The sequence below is a fragment of the Trichechus manatus genome, unplaced genomic scaffold (assembly GCF_000243295.1).
Source record: "Trichechus manatus latirostris isolate Lorelei unplaced genomic scaffold, TriManLat1.0 scaffold00035, whole genome shotgun sequence".
Taxonomy (NCBI): Eukaryota; Metazoa; Chordata; class Mammalia; order Sirenia; family Trichechidae; genus Trichechus; species Trichechus manatus.
The window spans coordinates 1,044,789-1,058,860 of record NW_004443971.1 but is presented as its reverse complement, the minus strand read 5'-3'; the positions used below and the strand labels follow the sequence as shown (position 1 = coordinate 1,058,860).

Sequence of the window (14,072 nt, the reverse complement as noted above, 5' to 3'; positions counted from 1 at the left end):
CTAATTTTTGACAAAGGCCCAAAGTCCATTAATTGGGAAAAGACAGTCTGTTCAAGAAATGGTGCTGGCATAACTGGACTTCCATCTGCAAAAATGGAAACAAGACCCATATCTCACACCATGTAAAAAACTAACTCAAAATGGATCAAAGACTTAAAGATAAAATAAAAAACAGTAAAGATCATGGAAGAAAAAATAGGGACAATGCTAGAAGCCCTAATACATGGCACAAACATAATACGAACCATAAGTAACAACACACAAGAACCAGAAGAGAGACTAGAAAAATGGGAGCTCCTAAAAATCAAACACTTATGCTCATCAAAAGACTTCACCAAAGGAGTAAAAAGACAACTTACAGACTGGGAAAAAATTTTTGGCTATGACAAATCCAATCAGCGTCTAATCTCTAAAATCTACAAGATACTGCAAAACCTCAACACCAAAAAGACTAATAACTCAATTAAAAAATGGGCAAAGGATATGAACAGGCACTTCACCAAAGAAGATATTCAGGTGGCTAACAGACACATGAAGAAATGCTCACAATCATTAGCCATTATAGAAATGCAGATCAAAACTACAATGAGATATCATCTCACCCCACAAAACAATAAATGCTGCAGAGTTGTAGAGAGACGTGAACACTTATACACTGTTGGTGGGAATTTAAAATGGTACAACCACTTTGGAAATTGATTTGGCCCTTCTTAAAAAGCTAGAAATAGAAGTACCATACGATACAGCTATCCCGCTCTTTGGAATATATCCTAGAGAAATAAGAGCCGTCACACAAACAGATATATGCACATCCATGTTCATTGCAGCACTGTTCATAATAGCAAAAAGATGGAAACAACCTAGGTGCCCATCAACGGATGAATGGTTAAACAAATTGTGGTATATCCACACAATGGAATACTGCGCAATGATAAAGAACAACGATGATCTGTGAAACATCGTATAACATGGTGGAAGCTGGAACTTATTATGCTGAGTGAATTTAGTCAGTCACAGAAGGACAAATACTGTATAAGATCACTATTATAAGAACTGAAGAAAAGGTTTAAACACAGAAGAAAACATTCTTTGATGGTTACAGGGGTGGGGGAGGGAGGGTGAGAGGTATTTACTAACTAGATAATAGATAAGAATCATCTTAGGAGAAGGGAAGGACAGCACACAGTACAGGAGAAGTCAGCACAACTGGACTAAACCAAAACTAAGACATTTCCTGAATACAATCAAATACTTTGAGAGACAGAGTAGCAGCGGGTAGGGTTCTGGGGACCGTGCTTTCAGCGGACATCTAGGTCAACTGGCATAAGAAAGCTTATTAAAAAAATGTTCTGCATCCTACTTTGCTTAGTGGCGTCTGGGGTCTTAAAATCTTGCAAGCAGCCATCTAGGATGCATCAATTGATCGCAACCACCTGGAGTAAAGGAGAATGAAGAACACCAAAGACGCAAGGAAAGTATTAGCCCAAGACACAGAAAGGGTCACATAAACCAGAGACTTCATCAGCCTGAGACCAGAAGAACTAGACGGTGCCGGGCTACCACCAACGAACCTCCCTGACAGGGAACACAACAGAGAGTCTCTGATGGAGCAGCAGAAAGATGGGGTGCAGACCTCAAATTCTAGTAAGAAGACCAGACTTAATGGTCTGACTGAGACTGGAGGTACCTTGGAAAGCATGGCCCCTGGATTCTCTATCAGCCCAGAACAAAAACAATTTCCGAGGCCAACTCTTCAGACAGGGATTGGACTGCTGGACTGTGGGACACAAAGTGATACTCGTGAAGAGTGTGCCTCTTAGTCAAGTAAATACAAGAGATCAAAGTTGCAGCTTCTGTCCAGAGGTGAGATGGGAAGGCAGAGAGGGTTAGGAGCTGGTTGATTGGACATGGGGAATCAGGGGTGGAAAGGAGGAGTGTACTGTCGCAGAATGTCGTGAGCAATTAGGGTCACATAACAATGTATGTATAAAATTTTGTATGGGAGACTATTTTGAAATGTAAACGTCATTTAAACTACAACAATTAAAAAAATGAAAAAAAAACTGAAAGAAGTAAAAAAGTATATATATATTCAAACACCAATAAAATAAATAATCTTTCAATGTCTTCCTATTGTTCTTAGGGAAAAAAATCCCAAAGTACTTACCATGAATACAAGATGTTGTCATGTCTGCACTCTGCCTATAATTCCAGCCTGATATCAACCATTCATACTCTTGCCCCACTGGTCTCCTGTCTCAGGGCATGTACGTGACATTTCATTAGCCTGGAGTATTTTACTTGTATTTTAGTAGTAGCAACATACTTAGCAGAGTCTAGAACAAGCATCTCTTTGATGATTTACAAATCAATTACCATAATTATATCTGTATTTATGACCAGTTAAAGTTTAACTCCACCATTACACTGTAAAACCTATGAAGTCAGGGTCTGTGTTTTACCTTGCATCTTGACATAGTATGTGGCATATAGTAAATTTTCATTAGGAATATTAATTGAATGAATAAATGAATTCATGAATTTTTCAAAATACTTTGTAGCTGTTAGTGAAGATTTCTTTTTACACCAGAATTTAAAAACAAGTCTGTTTCTGTCAATGTTTATTGATGATATATTCCTTTTGTTATTTATTTGTTTTTGGTCTTGTAGGCAACAACAGACAAAGTTAATGTATGAAGCAAATTACTCTAAGTTGTTTGAATTTGATTTCCTGGGACTTTCTACCTTTAGACCAATGCAGCTTTTCCTCCTCTACAGTGTTTTATGTCACAATTGTTCTGGGAAACCTCTTTGTTGTGGTTACACTGACTTTAGACTCTCATTTGCATTCCCCTGTGTACTTCCTGTTAGCCAACCTCTCATTTATGGATTTGTGTTTTTATACCTTCATGGTTCCTAAGATTATCTCTGACCTGTACTCTGGGTAAAACACCATATCATTCCAGGGGTGTGTCATCCAGATTTTTGTACTTCCTGTCCTGGGTGGATCTGAGATGGTGCTGCTCATAGCCATGGCCTTGGACCATCATGTGGCCATATGTAAGCCCCTTCACTACTTGACCATCATGAGTCCACGGATGTGCATTTGGCTTCTGGTTGGTGCTTGGGTTATTGGTCTCATTCACTCAGCTGCCCAGCTAGCTTTTGTCATCCATTTGCATTTTTGTGGTCCTAATGAGATACAGAGTTTTTACTGTGATGTAACTCAATTTATCAAACTTGTCTGCGCAGACACCTACAAACTGGAGTTCATGGTTACTGCCAACAGTGGGTTCATTTCCATGGAAACTTTCTTCTTATTGATTTTCTCCTACATCTTCTTCTTGGTCACTGTATGGAAATGCTCTTCAAGTAGCTTGTCCAAGGCTCTCTCTTCTTTGTTGGTTTACATGACTGTGGTAGTTTTGTTTTTTAAACCATACATCTTTGTCTATGTGTGGCCATTTCCCACAGTGCCAGTGGATAAGTTTCTTGCCATTTTGGACTTCATGATTACACCCACCCTGAATCCTGCCATCTACGCACTGAGAAACAACACATGACGATGACAATGAGGAGACTGAGTAGCTAACTCCTGAGTTTGAGGAAGATCTCCTAAAAAATTCTTTAGAGCACAAGTGATACCTTCCGTAAGCACTACTTTTAACACAAAGTTTAAAAGTTTATACTATGTTGTGAAAATTCATCATCTCAAAAAACCATGCATAGTTTATTCCAAGGTAATGACCAGTGATCTTATTATATACTTAATTCTTTACCTAATTATTTCTTATAGTTATGAGACTTTAAAATACAGAAAACACACTTGTTGTGTGGCCTATATTTTGACTAGTTGGTAGAACATCCTAAAGATTTTTATGAATTCCAAGCTATAGAGCTGTATCTACAGAGCTACTGGTGGATACTGATACTTTCCTCTGTCACTGAATCGAAAAAAATTATAAAGGGAATGACTGGTTCTTGTCATAGTTTTTCTTTTGCAAGCAGTGCAGTCTCATGTTCTATGATGGTTCAGGTTTGCTATTCCTTTTTTTTTTCCTTCCCTTCCTCCGTGTCTTATTTTAAGAAATGCACTAAGTTACATGAATATTTTGGAAGAAAGGCCTGAAAGTTACTTCAGGAAAATCAATCACTGAAAACCCTATACTTTGACATACATATAGTCGCCATGAGCTGAAATTGAATTGACAGCAGTTGCTTTTTTTTTGACATGGATATTATATTTGGAAGGAATTTCCTTTTTTAATCAATTAAATCTTGCCTGATATTCACTTATGCAGGAAGCTACAAAATGGACAGAGAAATAGTTTTAAAAAAAATTAAACGTTTTGAGCGCCATTTTATGATGTGGTCACTAAAACAGCAACGTAATATCGTCCTTGTCTCAGGCTTGAGTTTAACCATGTCCTTTAAGTGTGTGCTGGCAGTGAAATGATACTAATTTATGAATTGAAGATTGGCTTTCAACCAATGATAGTATGACTATGCAGGGATTGAAAAAATATTAAAGAAAGCGTATCTCATATATCATCTTACTCAACAATGGAACAGTGGATGCAATGCAGGAATGAACATTGCTCTATGTTCAACCATTAAGCCTGTGTTGTTGACTTCCAAACCTAGGAAACTCACTACCACACAAAGTAACACAATATCTTTTGGTAAAATTTACTTGTTGAAATTGTGTTCTTGTATTAAGATGGAATTTACTTCCTCATAACTTTCATATTATATTCCTCATTGTATAATTTGGAAGTGTGCAGAATAAGGCATTTCCTATAGTGTCCCCTCCTTTCAATGTTGAAAATAAAAATGATTTTACTATATCTTCTAGTTTTAAGAATAAATATTTCCTCTGAGCCTAAACATATTGAATCTTAAAATATTTAAGCAAAATTACTCATATTGAAAATTTCAGCATAGAGTTTTTGTTGTTATTGTTATGTAACCTAGATATCAGTTTACCTTTCTAATTACCTAGCAAATTCTTTAGCAATTGTTTCACAGGATAACTAACTTTATTTCGGAATTTGTGATCAGGGTATATGCAGATCACAGAAGTTGCTTGATCATGTGGCCTCATATGTCAGATGGCTTAGATTCAAATTAATTAATTAGAAGCAAATTTACCAAAAGTTTTTTGAGGACAATATTGAATGTTCAATTCAACAGATACTTAACTACAGAATATATTAATCATAATTTATGATCTGTTAGAGAGAGTGAGTAAGAACACTGAAATAAATATGAATGAAGTGAAAAACTTACACTGCAGATGGACAGGAAGTGTAATAAGGTGAAGACAGCTAGATCTGAAAGGATAGAAGGACAAGGAAAAGGAGAGCCTCAGGGCTAGTGTTGGGCTAGCCTCACTGGGCTGGAACTTCTGCTCCCACTCTTGTCTCAATTTATATTTAATCAAAATCTCTATGTCAATTACTTGGACATGGAATTCCAAGGTTAAATATCATTTTGAGTTTGCGTTCAACTATAGTTTAGTGCGACCAACCCATGGCTGCTACCATTTTTACACTGTTTTCTTCTACTTTGAAATACTCCTTTACACAAATTCTTTGCTTAGACTTTTTCTCCAGGAATACATGTAGCTCTTGCTTCAGATATGAAAAATAACTTTTGTCATAATATGAGTATGTAAACAATGATATTCATCTAATTTACTTTTAGCTTTGGTAAAAAGGGTACTGAACTAAGCTCACAACTTGACTTTCTATAAACCTCATGTTCTGTATATCTGTTATCTAATTTTTGTTTAATTTGGCATTCAATCTTAATTAATATTTTTCCTGGCTTCAACATTTTTGCTGATATTTTTATTTATTTAATGAATTATTTCAAGTGGTCTTATTATGTGAAAAAATTTCTTTGACTCTCTGAATAATTTTATTTTTTAATTATGAAATTTGTACACGCTTTTTGTGGAAACCTAGAGAATGCAGAAAGGCATTAAAAACACTAATAATATTTGAGTTCCACATGATACTTCTTCCTCTAGAAAAAGGTGAATGCTACTTCTCCCTTTGTCAAGGTATGTTCAAAATATCCTAGAGATAGCAATCTATATGGACTGGTTTATCTGCTTCAATCAATTATATGGGGACATGGCAGTTTCTATTACAATTATATGTTATATCAAGTGATAAGTTGTTTCCAGGAAGAAAAAAATAGACAGCACTTTAATAGTTCCAGTGCAATTCAGTAGTAAAAGGACAGTCTTTTCAAAAAATGATACTGTTTCAATATGATATTCAAAAAAATAGAAAAAAACTAATGTAATGATAATCACCTCAAATTAAAAAAAAATCATTTGAGGTCATTCAAGACCAGAACGTGAACAATAAAATTTATATGAGAAAAATGGGAGAATATCTTCATGACACCCTAGAGTAGGAAAGTCTTCCTTAAACATGACACAAAACACTAACATTGAAAGAAGAGATTAATACACTCTGGAACGTTAATGGACCCTGTAAATAACTCAAAAAAGTGCAATACAAAAGGGTTTTGGAGACAGATTTCAAAAAAGCATTTTCATAAAATTAAATACGAATTTTTAATTATAAAAATGAACTCAGAGCAAAGCAGACATTAAATAATTTTCTTCAAGTAATAAAACATTATTTTATTTAAGTCAGGATCATAAAACTTGTCTTTTTATCATTCAAATATGTCAATTATATATGTTAATGTTTTATTCATTGTTTTGGGTATGAAATTGATCACATAATAATTACACAAATATTCATCCATATATTTTATAATATTTTATGGTTTTTTTTAATATTTCAAAACTTACTGCATGTGAGAATAATACTGTCTCTTGCAGGTCGGATAAATTATTTTGCAGGTGGGTTGATTTTTATTTTTATTACATTTTTTAATTAAGTGATTTCCCTATCTTTGTTCTAGGATATTCATTTAACTCAACCCTAGTGTGCAGAAACAAGATGTTCTTGATTCTATATGTTGTTGTTTAAAACCATGTATCGTGGTCACGAGGAACACAAGGACTCCAGGGCAGCCATGGTTTCTGCTTCAGATTCTCATCCTGCTATTCAGCCTTATCTTTACTCTGGCCTCTAGAATTTTCCCATAATTATTTTTCTTTTTAAATAATCTTAACTGTACAACTCAGAGCCCTGGTGGCATAGTGGTTAAGAGCTCTGCTGCTAACTAAAAGGTCAATAGCTTGAATCTACTTGCTGCTTCTTGGAAACCTTATAGGGCAATTCTACTCTGTCCTGTAGGGTCTCTAGGAGTCAAAATTGCCTCACTGGCAATGAGTTTGATTTGTTTTTTTGGTATAAACTTGTACAAGAATACTTCTAGCAACTTTATTAACAATAGTCTAGTATAGCTCAATAAAATTCAAACAAATGTCCAATCACAAGATAATGGATAAAATATCATATACTCATACAAAATACTACTAAACAATAAACAGGAATGAACCTCTGATACATGAAACTTCATGATGCATCTTAAAAAAACATGTGAAGGTAAAGAAGCTAGACACAGAATAACTGCATTTAAATCACGTTCCAGAACAGGTAAAACTAGTATATAACGAGAGATATAGAATAGTTGTTACTTTTGGGGGTATTGACTTGAAATGGGAATGAAGGAACATTTGGGTCTGTTGAAAATGTTAATACATTGATCTGGGCAGTGGTTATTGTTCTTTGTTAGGTGCCGTTGAGTCGGTTCTGACTCTGACTAACCCTCTGTACAGCACAATGAAACACTGCCTGTTCCTGTGCCATCCTCACAATCTTTGCTATGTTTGAGCTCATTGTTGCAGCCACTGTGTCAATCCATCTCATTGAGGGTCCCCCTCTTTTTCACTGACCCACTAATTTACCAAGCATGACGTCCTTCTCCAGGGATTGGTCCCTCCTGATAACGTGTCCAAAGTACTTGAGAAGAAGTTTTGCAATCTTTGCTTCTAAGGAGCATTCTGACTGTACTTCTTCCGAGACAGATTTGTTAGTGTTTCTGTCAGTCCATGGTATATTCAATATTATTCTCCAATATCATAATTCAAAGGCATCATTTCTTCTTTGGTGTTCCTTATTTATTGTCCAGCTTTCACATGCATATGAGGCGATTGATAATACCATGGTTTGGATCAGGCACACCTTAGTCCTCAAAGTGACATCTTTGCTTTTCACACTTTAAAGAGGTTTTTTGATGCAGATATTCCTAATGCAATAAATCCTTTGATTTCTTGACTGTTGCTTCCATGGGCGTTGATTGTAGATCCAAGTAAAATGAAATCCTTTATAACTTCCAGTCTTCTCTCCGTTTATCGTGATGCTGCTTGTTGATCCAGTTGTGAGGATTTTTGTTTTCTTTATGGTGAGGTAGAGTCCATACTGAAGGCTGTGGTTTTTGATCTTCATCAGTAGGTGCTTCAAGTCCTCTTCCCTTTCAGCAAGCAAGGTTGTGTCATCTGCTTATCACAGGTTGTTAAAGGAACTGAAAAACTGAAGAAAAAATTCAAGTTTCCGCTTGCTATATTGAAGGATTCACTTGGCAAAATATTGAATGATTCAGGAAACATCGAAAAAAAGATGGAAGGAATACACAGAGTCACTGTACCAAAAATAATTGGTCAAAGTTCAACCAAGTTGGGGGTAGCATATGTTTTAACGGCAGATTCAATTTCTTTAATAAATATTGCACTGTTAAGATTTTCTTGTTTTAGTAATTAGTTCTTAATAGAAAGTTTTCCAGTTATATAAAATTTTTAATTTATTGGTATAAAGTTGAACATAATATCTTCTAAAGAGATATCACTTTTTCATTCTTGCTATTAATTATTTTTTCTTCTTGATCAGTCTTGATAATGTCCTCTCAATTTTATTAGTCTTTTCAAAGAACCAGTTTTGTTTTGGTTGAGTCTTTGATTCTGTTTTCTTAATTTCATTAATTTTTGTGCTTATTATTTTTATTTCCTTCTACTTTTTTAGGATAAAATTTTTGAGATGGATATGGGGATCATTTATATGCAGCTTTTCTTTTCATTTTTTTTAATATATGGATCTATAATAAAGTCCTTGCAAGCATGGCTATAGCTGCATTCCATGTGGTCTGTGTGCTGTATTTTTGTTAGCATTCAGTTCAAAATGTTTTTTAATTTCTATTGTGATTCTTTCTGAAACATGAATTGCTCAGAAGTGTTGAATGATGAAAAGGGAAATCAAGTTCGTATGCTTAGAAATCAGATGGACGGTAAGACTTCTTTTTGTAATCTGCAAGAGCTAATCATGTAATCTAGCAAGACTCAACCAGGATGGAGTGTTGTTATATTCAGTCCCTAGAAAGGTATGAATGGAGGTTCCATGCAGGCCTCAAATCACTTATGAAGAAACGGGGCTTCTATCAATAAAGATTTATAGTAATGAGCACAGCTGACTTCATTTTATTTAGAAAATATTCTGAGGAGCTGCCATATGTCCACATACACGTCTGAGTGATGCTTCCATGATAACTTGGTTTGGGAAACACAGCTCTCTGCAAACATTTCTTAATATAGTTTACATGTTTTGCTTTTATATTTTAAGATATTGAAAACCAGGACTACAGTGACTTCTTTATTGAATTAGTTATGTTACCATCATGAGCCCCTTAATTTTTTGACATAGAGACAAAGATTGATCTGCCATTATTTACTTTTTAGTTGTTAGTACAGTGATCAGATCACACCACAAGAAATCATGACCACATCTTTCAGCTGTTCATGAGGTTAAACTAGAAATTAAGACTTCGTAATGTTTTGACATATATCTTCCAAAGGTATAGAATATGCAATATTAAACAGACACCTTTATTTAAAAGACTATATGTTTCTGATATAATGGTCTTGCCTTGTCTCACTTTACCAACAATAACACCAACTGCATACATTTTCCTTCTGCACATATTCAAACATTATATATATACGTATGTGTGTATAAACATATATATTTTCTATTTATTTATTTATTTTTGATGTGCAGTAAGAGCTTCCTTAGAAAGAAGAAAATTGGTTAGATGTCTAGCTGAGAGCCATACAGCGTATCCAAGCCCTGCAGTGAACGAACACAGGCAATTTCATTGTGCTGTTGTTATTGACTGTTTCTACTTGACTTTCTTATAATCAGTATAAATTTCTTTTGCTTTCAAGCAAGGCATTCTTCCCCACCTTCATAGACCCTTTTTCTTATTTCTTTATGTGAAATAAAACTGTAATCATAAAATTCATATATTACCATTGGAGAAAAATATTTTTCAAAGGATTTTCAAACACTTTTGCCATGCATTCAGGAGAGCCTCCCAAGGGAAACTCAGCCATTAAAAAAATGGCTAAGACGAATGCTTAGTGCAGTGCAGAGGCAATAGTATTGTGGTGAGCACCATTTATCTTTTTTTCTGACTTAGGGTTAGCGTGGATAAATAAAGTGTTTTTAAACATTAAGCATACATCTAGGGACGCTCATAGTTTACAAATATGAACAGGGCATTATTTATAATTCAGTGTAGAGATCAAAGCATGACCATATTAGAGTGAATAAAGAGGATTTTCTGATTACACGAGAGATCTAAAAATTATCCCTTGAATCCATATGATGACTTATCCGTCTCTTTATGGCACTTTTAATCTCTTTATTTCTCAATGTGTAAACGGCTGGATTCAGGAGAGGTGTGATTACTGTGTAAAACACCGCAAGAAAATTGTCCACCCAAGTAATGCTGAATGGCCACAGGTAGATGAAGATGCAGGGTCCAAAGAACAACACCACTACTATGATGTGGGAAGTGCAGGTAGAGAGTGCCTTTGATGTCCCATCCTTAGTGCGAAGGTGAACAGTTAATAGGATATAGGTGTAGGAGATCAGCAAGAGAATGAAGCAAGTTGTTGCCAAGACCCCGCTGTCAGCATTTATCAATGTTCCCAGAGTATGTGTACCCATGCAGGCTAGTTTGATCACCAAAGGGATTTCACAGAAAAAGCTGTCCACTATTTGGTGTCCACAGAATGGCAGCTCCAGAATCATTGCCATTTGACTCATGCCATGTACGCACCCAATGATCCATGATATCCATGATAGCCAGAGGCACTTTTTTCTGTCCATGATGCTGGAGTAACAGAGTGGCTTGCAGATGGCCACATAACGGTCATAGGCCATTGTCACAAGCAGTACCATCTCACCACCTCCAAAGAAATGCACACAGAGAATCTGGCTCATGCAGCCCCTAAAGGAGATGGTATTGTTATCCCTTAGGAAGTCTGTGGTTAGTTTAGGGGTGGTGACTGAGGAAATGCAGAAGTCAACGAATGAGAGACTGGCCAAGAAAAGGTACATGGGGGAATGGAGATGAGGGTCAGAGATGATCAAGAGCACAAGGAGGTTGCCCACAACAGTCGTCAGGTACAGTATAGCAAATGGCAGTGAGAGAAAGGTTTGGAGCTCCCTTGAATTAAAAATTCCACTAAAAATAAATTCTGATACCACAGACTGATTTGCTTTTCCCATTTAGTTCATTTGGCTGTAATGTGTCCCAAAGAGCAAGAGATGAACTGAGAAATTCTACAATGAAAAAAAAAAAAGATTTAATGTTCAGGTGTTAGAGAGAAGATAAAAGATTCCCATACAGAAAATTGAAATCTTAGCATTGTACTAAGCTCAAAATTGTACATTAATAACTATTTCTTAAAAAGGGCATAGCCTTGTGACCAAGAATGGGAGCTAATGAAGTTTAAAAGGGCAAGTCAAAAACATTATCCATTGGAAACAGTTCTTATGGGTATCAAAAATAAACATTCTGATTAAAAATATAAGTAATAATGTTCTCCTTAAAAAATTTCTCCATGAGTTGAATGTTCCTTTCCTGCAGGGAATCAGAAGGACTAGTCTTATTAATTTCTGAGCTCTAAAGTATATTTGAAAATTCTTTATTTTACCAGAATTGACCCAAAGCCAAAATCTAGAGCTATGTTTCTGTTACAAAACATGTTTCTCAGAAACAAACCAATTGCTAAATCTAAATGTGTGAGTAGATGCAATTGAACCAAAGTCTACTGCAAACACTGAGAAAAACTGTTCATCAAATGATTTGAGAAAAGATGTTTATGATCCAAAGAAGACTCCGGACACTGAATATACATTTCTAGTATTAGATACTACCTTGCATTTAGAATCTCCTTGTGGAGGGCTGTTTCCACAAAACTATACATACCTTGGCCTGATAAATGTTAATTCTTATATATAGTGCCTGCTCCTTGGCTCTCACTGGCAAGAGGGAGTACTTTTTCTTGAAACTACCTTAAATGACAGATATACGAAAGCTAATTTTACTCCTAATTGTCCATCCTAGGAGAAAACGTAAATTCTCATTTCATTTCTCCTACACAATTTATCTATATTATTTAAATTCACTTTTAGTGAGAAAAAAAATTCCCTAAGCCAGAAAGCCAAATCATTCTTTTTTTTTTCATTCTTCCCTCCCCTGTCCCTCCTTTCCCTTCTTTCCTTTATTCCTCTGTATCTCTGTTTCTCCTATTACATTTTCTGTAAATGTACACTGAGAGATTCAAAGTTGCCTAATTAGCATGCATTATATACCAGGTGCAGTAGTAAGAACTTTACAGATTATCTATTTTAATCATCACAAAGTTTATTGCCATTTTACAAATGAGAAAATCTGATTTCCCAAGTCATACAGCTACACTGTGGCAAACTGGAATATAAACTGAGGTTTGTTTAACTTCAAAGCCTTCAATGTAACTCCTCTATTAGAGATAGCTTATGGTAAGAACATTGGTTTTGAAAAGACTAAGAAAATAAGATTTTTGAAATAAGATAATTTGCTTAGGAAGAGATAATTTACACACAAAGAAATGTAAATGCCCCAAATGATAAAAAAGACATTTATGTTTATATAAAAATTATTTTTTCTTTTCTTTTTCTAATTGTTGAATATATGTACAGCAAAACATACACAATTCAACAATTTCTACGTGTATATAAAAATTAATCTGACTTCAGTTTTTGCCTTCAAATTGGAATGTACTTAATACCTTTAACCTAAATGGCTGAGATTTTCCTACATTTATCCCTTCAATCAAATGGTAGAATGAGAAAAAATCCAAAAGTAAATAGAAAATATCAGCATAAGGCAGAGCGCCCATGAAAACAGCTCTTCCCCAACCTGGGTGCCTAAGAACATTTAAGATTGTAGAAGGGCAGTGCTTTTGTTAGTTGGTGTGTGAGACTCCGTGTAGGGAGTCCAGAAGTCTCAGGGATGAGTTGGGAGTGAAAATTCTTCATCTTTCCTGTAAACACATCAACTAAATAACATGTGCAGTACTCTAAGCTTAATAGGTATGTATAAAAAAAATACTACTGCAAAAGGAAAAAAAGTTTTAAATTGGGGGAATATTAAAAGTGAAAATTTAAAAAAAAATCAGATAGTTTGTGATATACTTACCCTACAGAGATAATCTCTGAAACAAATCCTTCATCACTAATAAGGCTTACTTTGGATTCTATCTTCTGTCTGAAATGAAGTCCAGTCGATTTTTGCTGTGACAAGGGTTAGCGAGTGTGCATTCCCTTCATTGCAGCATATATACACTGTGAAGAGTAGCCTCTGGCTTGGGAATATTTCCACCCCTGTATTTTAAACAGAGCCAAGTATTTGGAAAGACTTGTTATATCATGCTCCTCGGGGATTCCTCAGCTTCCAACTTCCCCTGAATTGAGAGCATCACCAGCTAATGCACCCTTTTCCGAGCTAGGTTAAAGACAGATAAGTTAAATACAACTAGAAAAGCTTACTAAAATATAATAAAAGGAACATTAAAGTATTATTCCATTTTTGTTTGCTATGAGCATATGACTTTCTTCCTTTTGCTCTGTATCTATCATGTCTTGAAATTGAGCTAAGATGTCAGTTCCAGTCCCAGCATAAGTTAGATGAGTTATTTAGATGAACGGGTGACAGCCAGCTGATCATAGTCTAATTTATTAAGATTCAAGCAAAGTATT

The 14,072-nt window shown here is 35.2% G+C and overlaps 1 protein-coding gene and 2 pseudogenes across 1 annotated transcript; 1 reads left to right on the top strand and 2 right to left on the bottom strand.

The window, feature by feature from the left end:
* Positions 1 to 2,189, bottom strand: part of LOC101356300 (olfactory receptor 4K13-like) — a 16,337-nt pseudogene extending 14,148 nt beyond the window's left edge.
* Positions 2,190 to 2,689: 500 nt separating this feature from the next.
* LOC101356036 (olfactory receptor 4F6-like) lies at positions 2,690 to 12,078 on the top strand (annotated as a pseudogene).
* On the bottom strand, positions 10,623 to 11,567 carry LOC105756222 (olfactory receptor 4K3-like). Its single transcript, XM_012555203.2, is given in 1 exon segment — positions 10,623 to 11,567. A coding segment is annotated over 1 exon segment (945 nt).
* Positions 12,079 to 14,072: the final 1,994 nt, after the last annotated feature.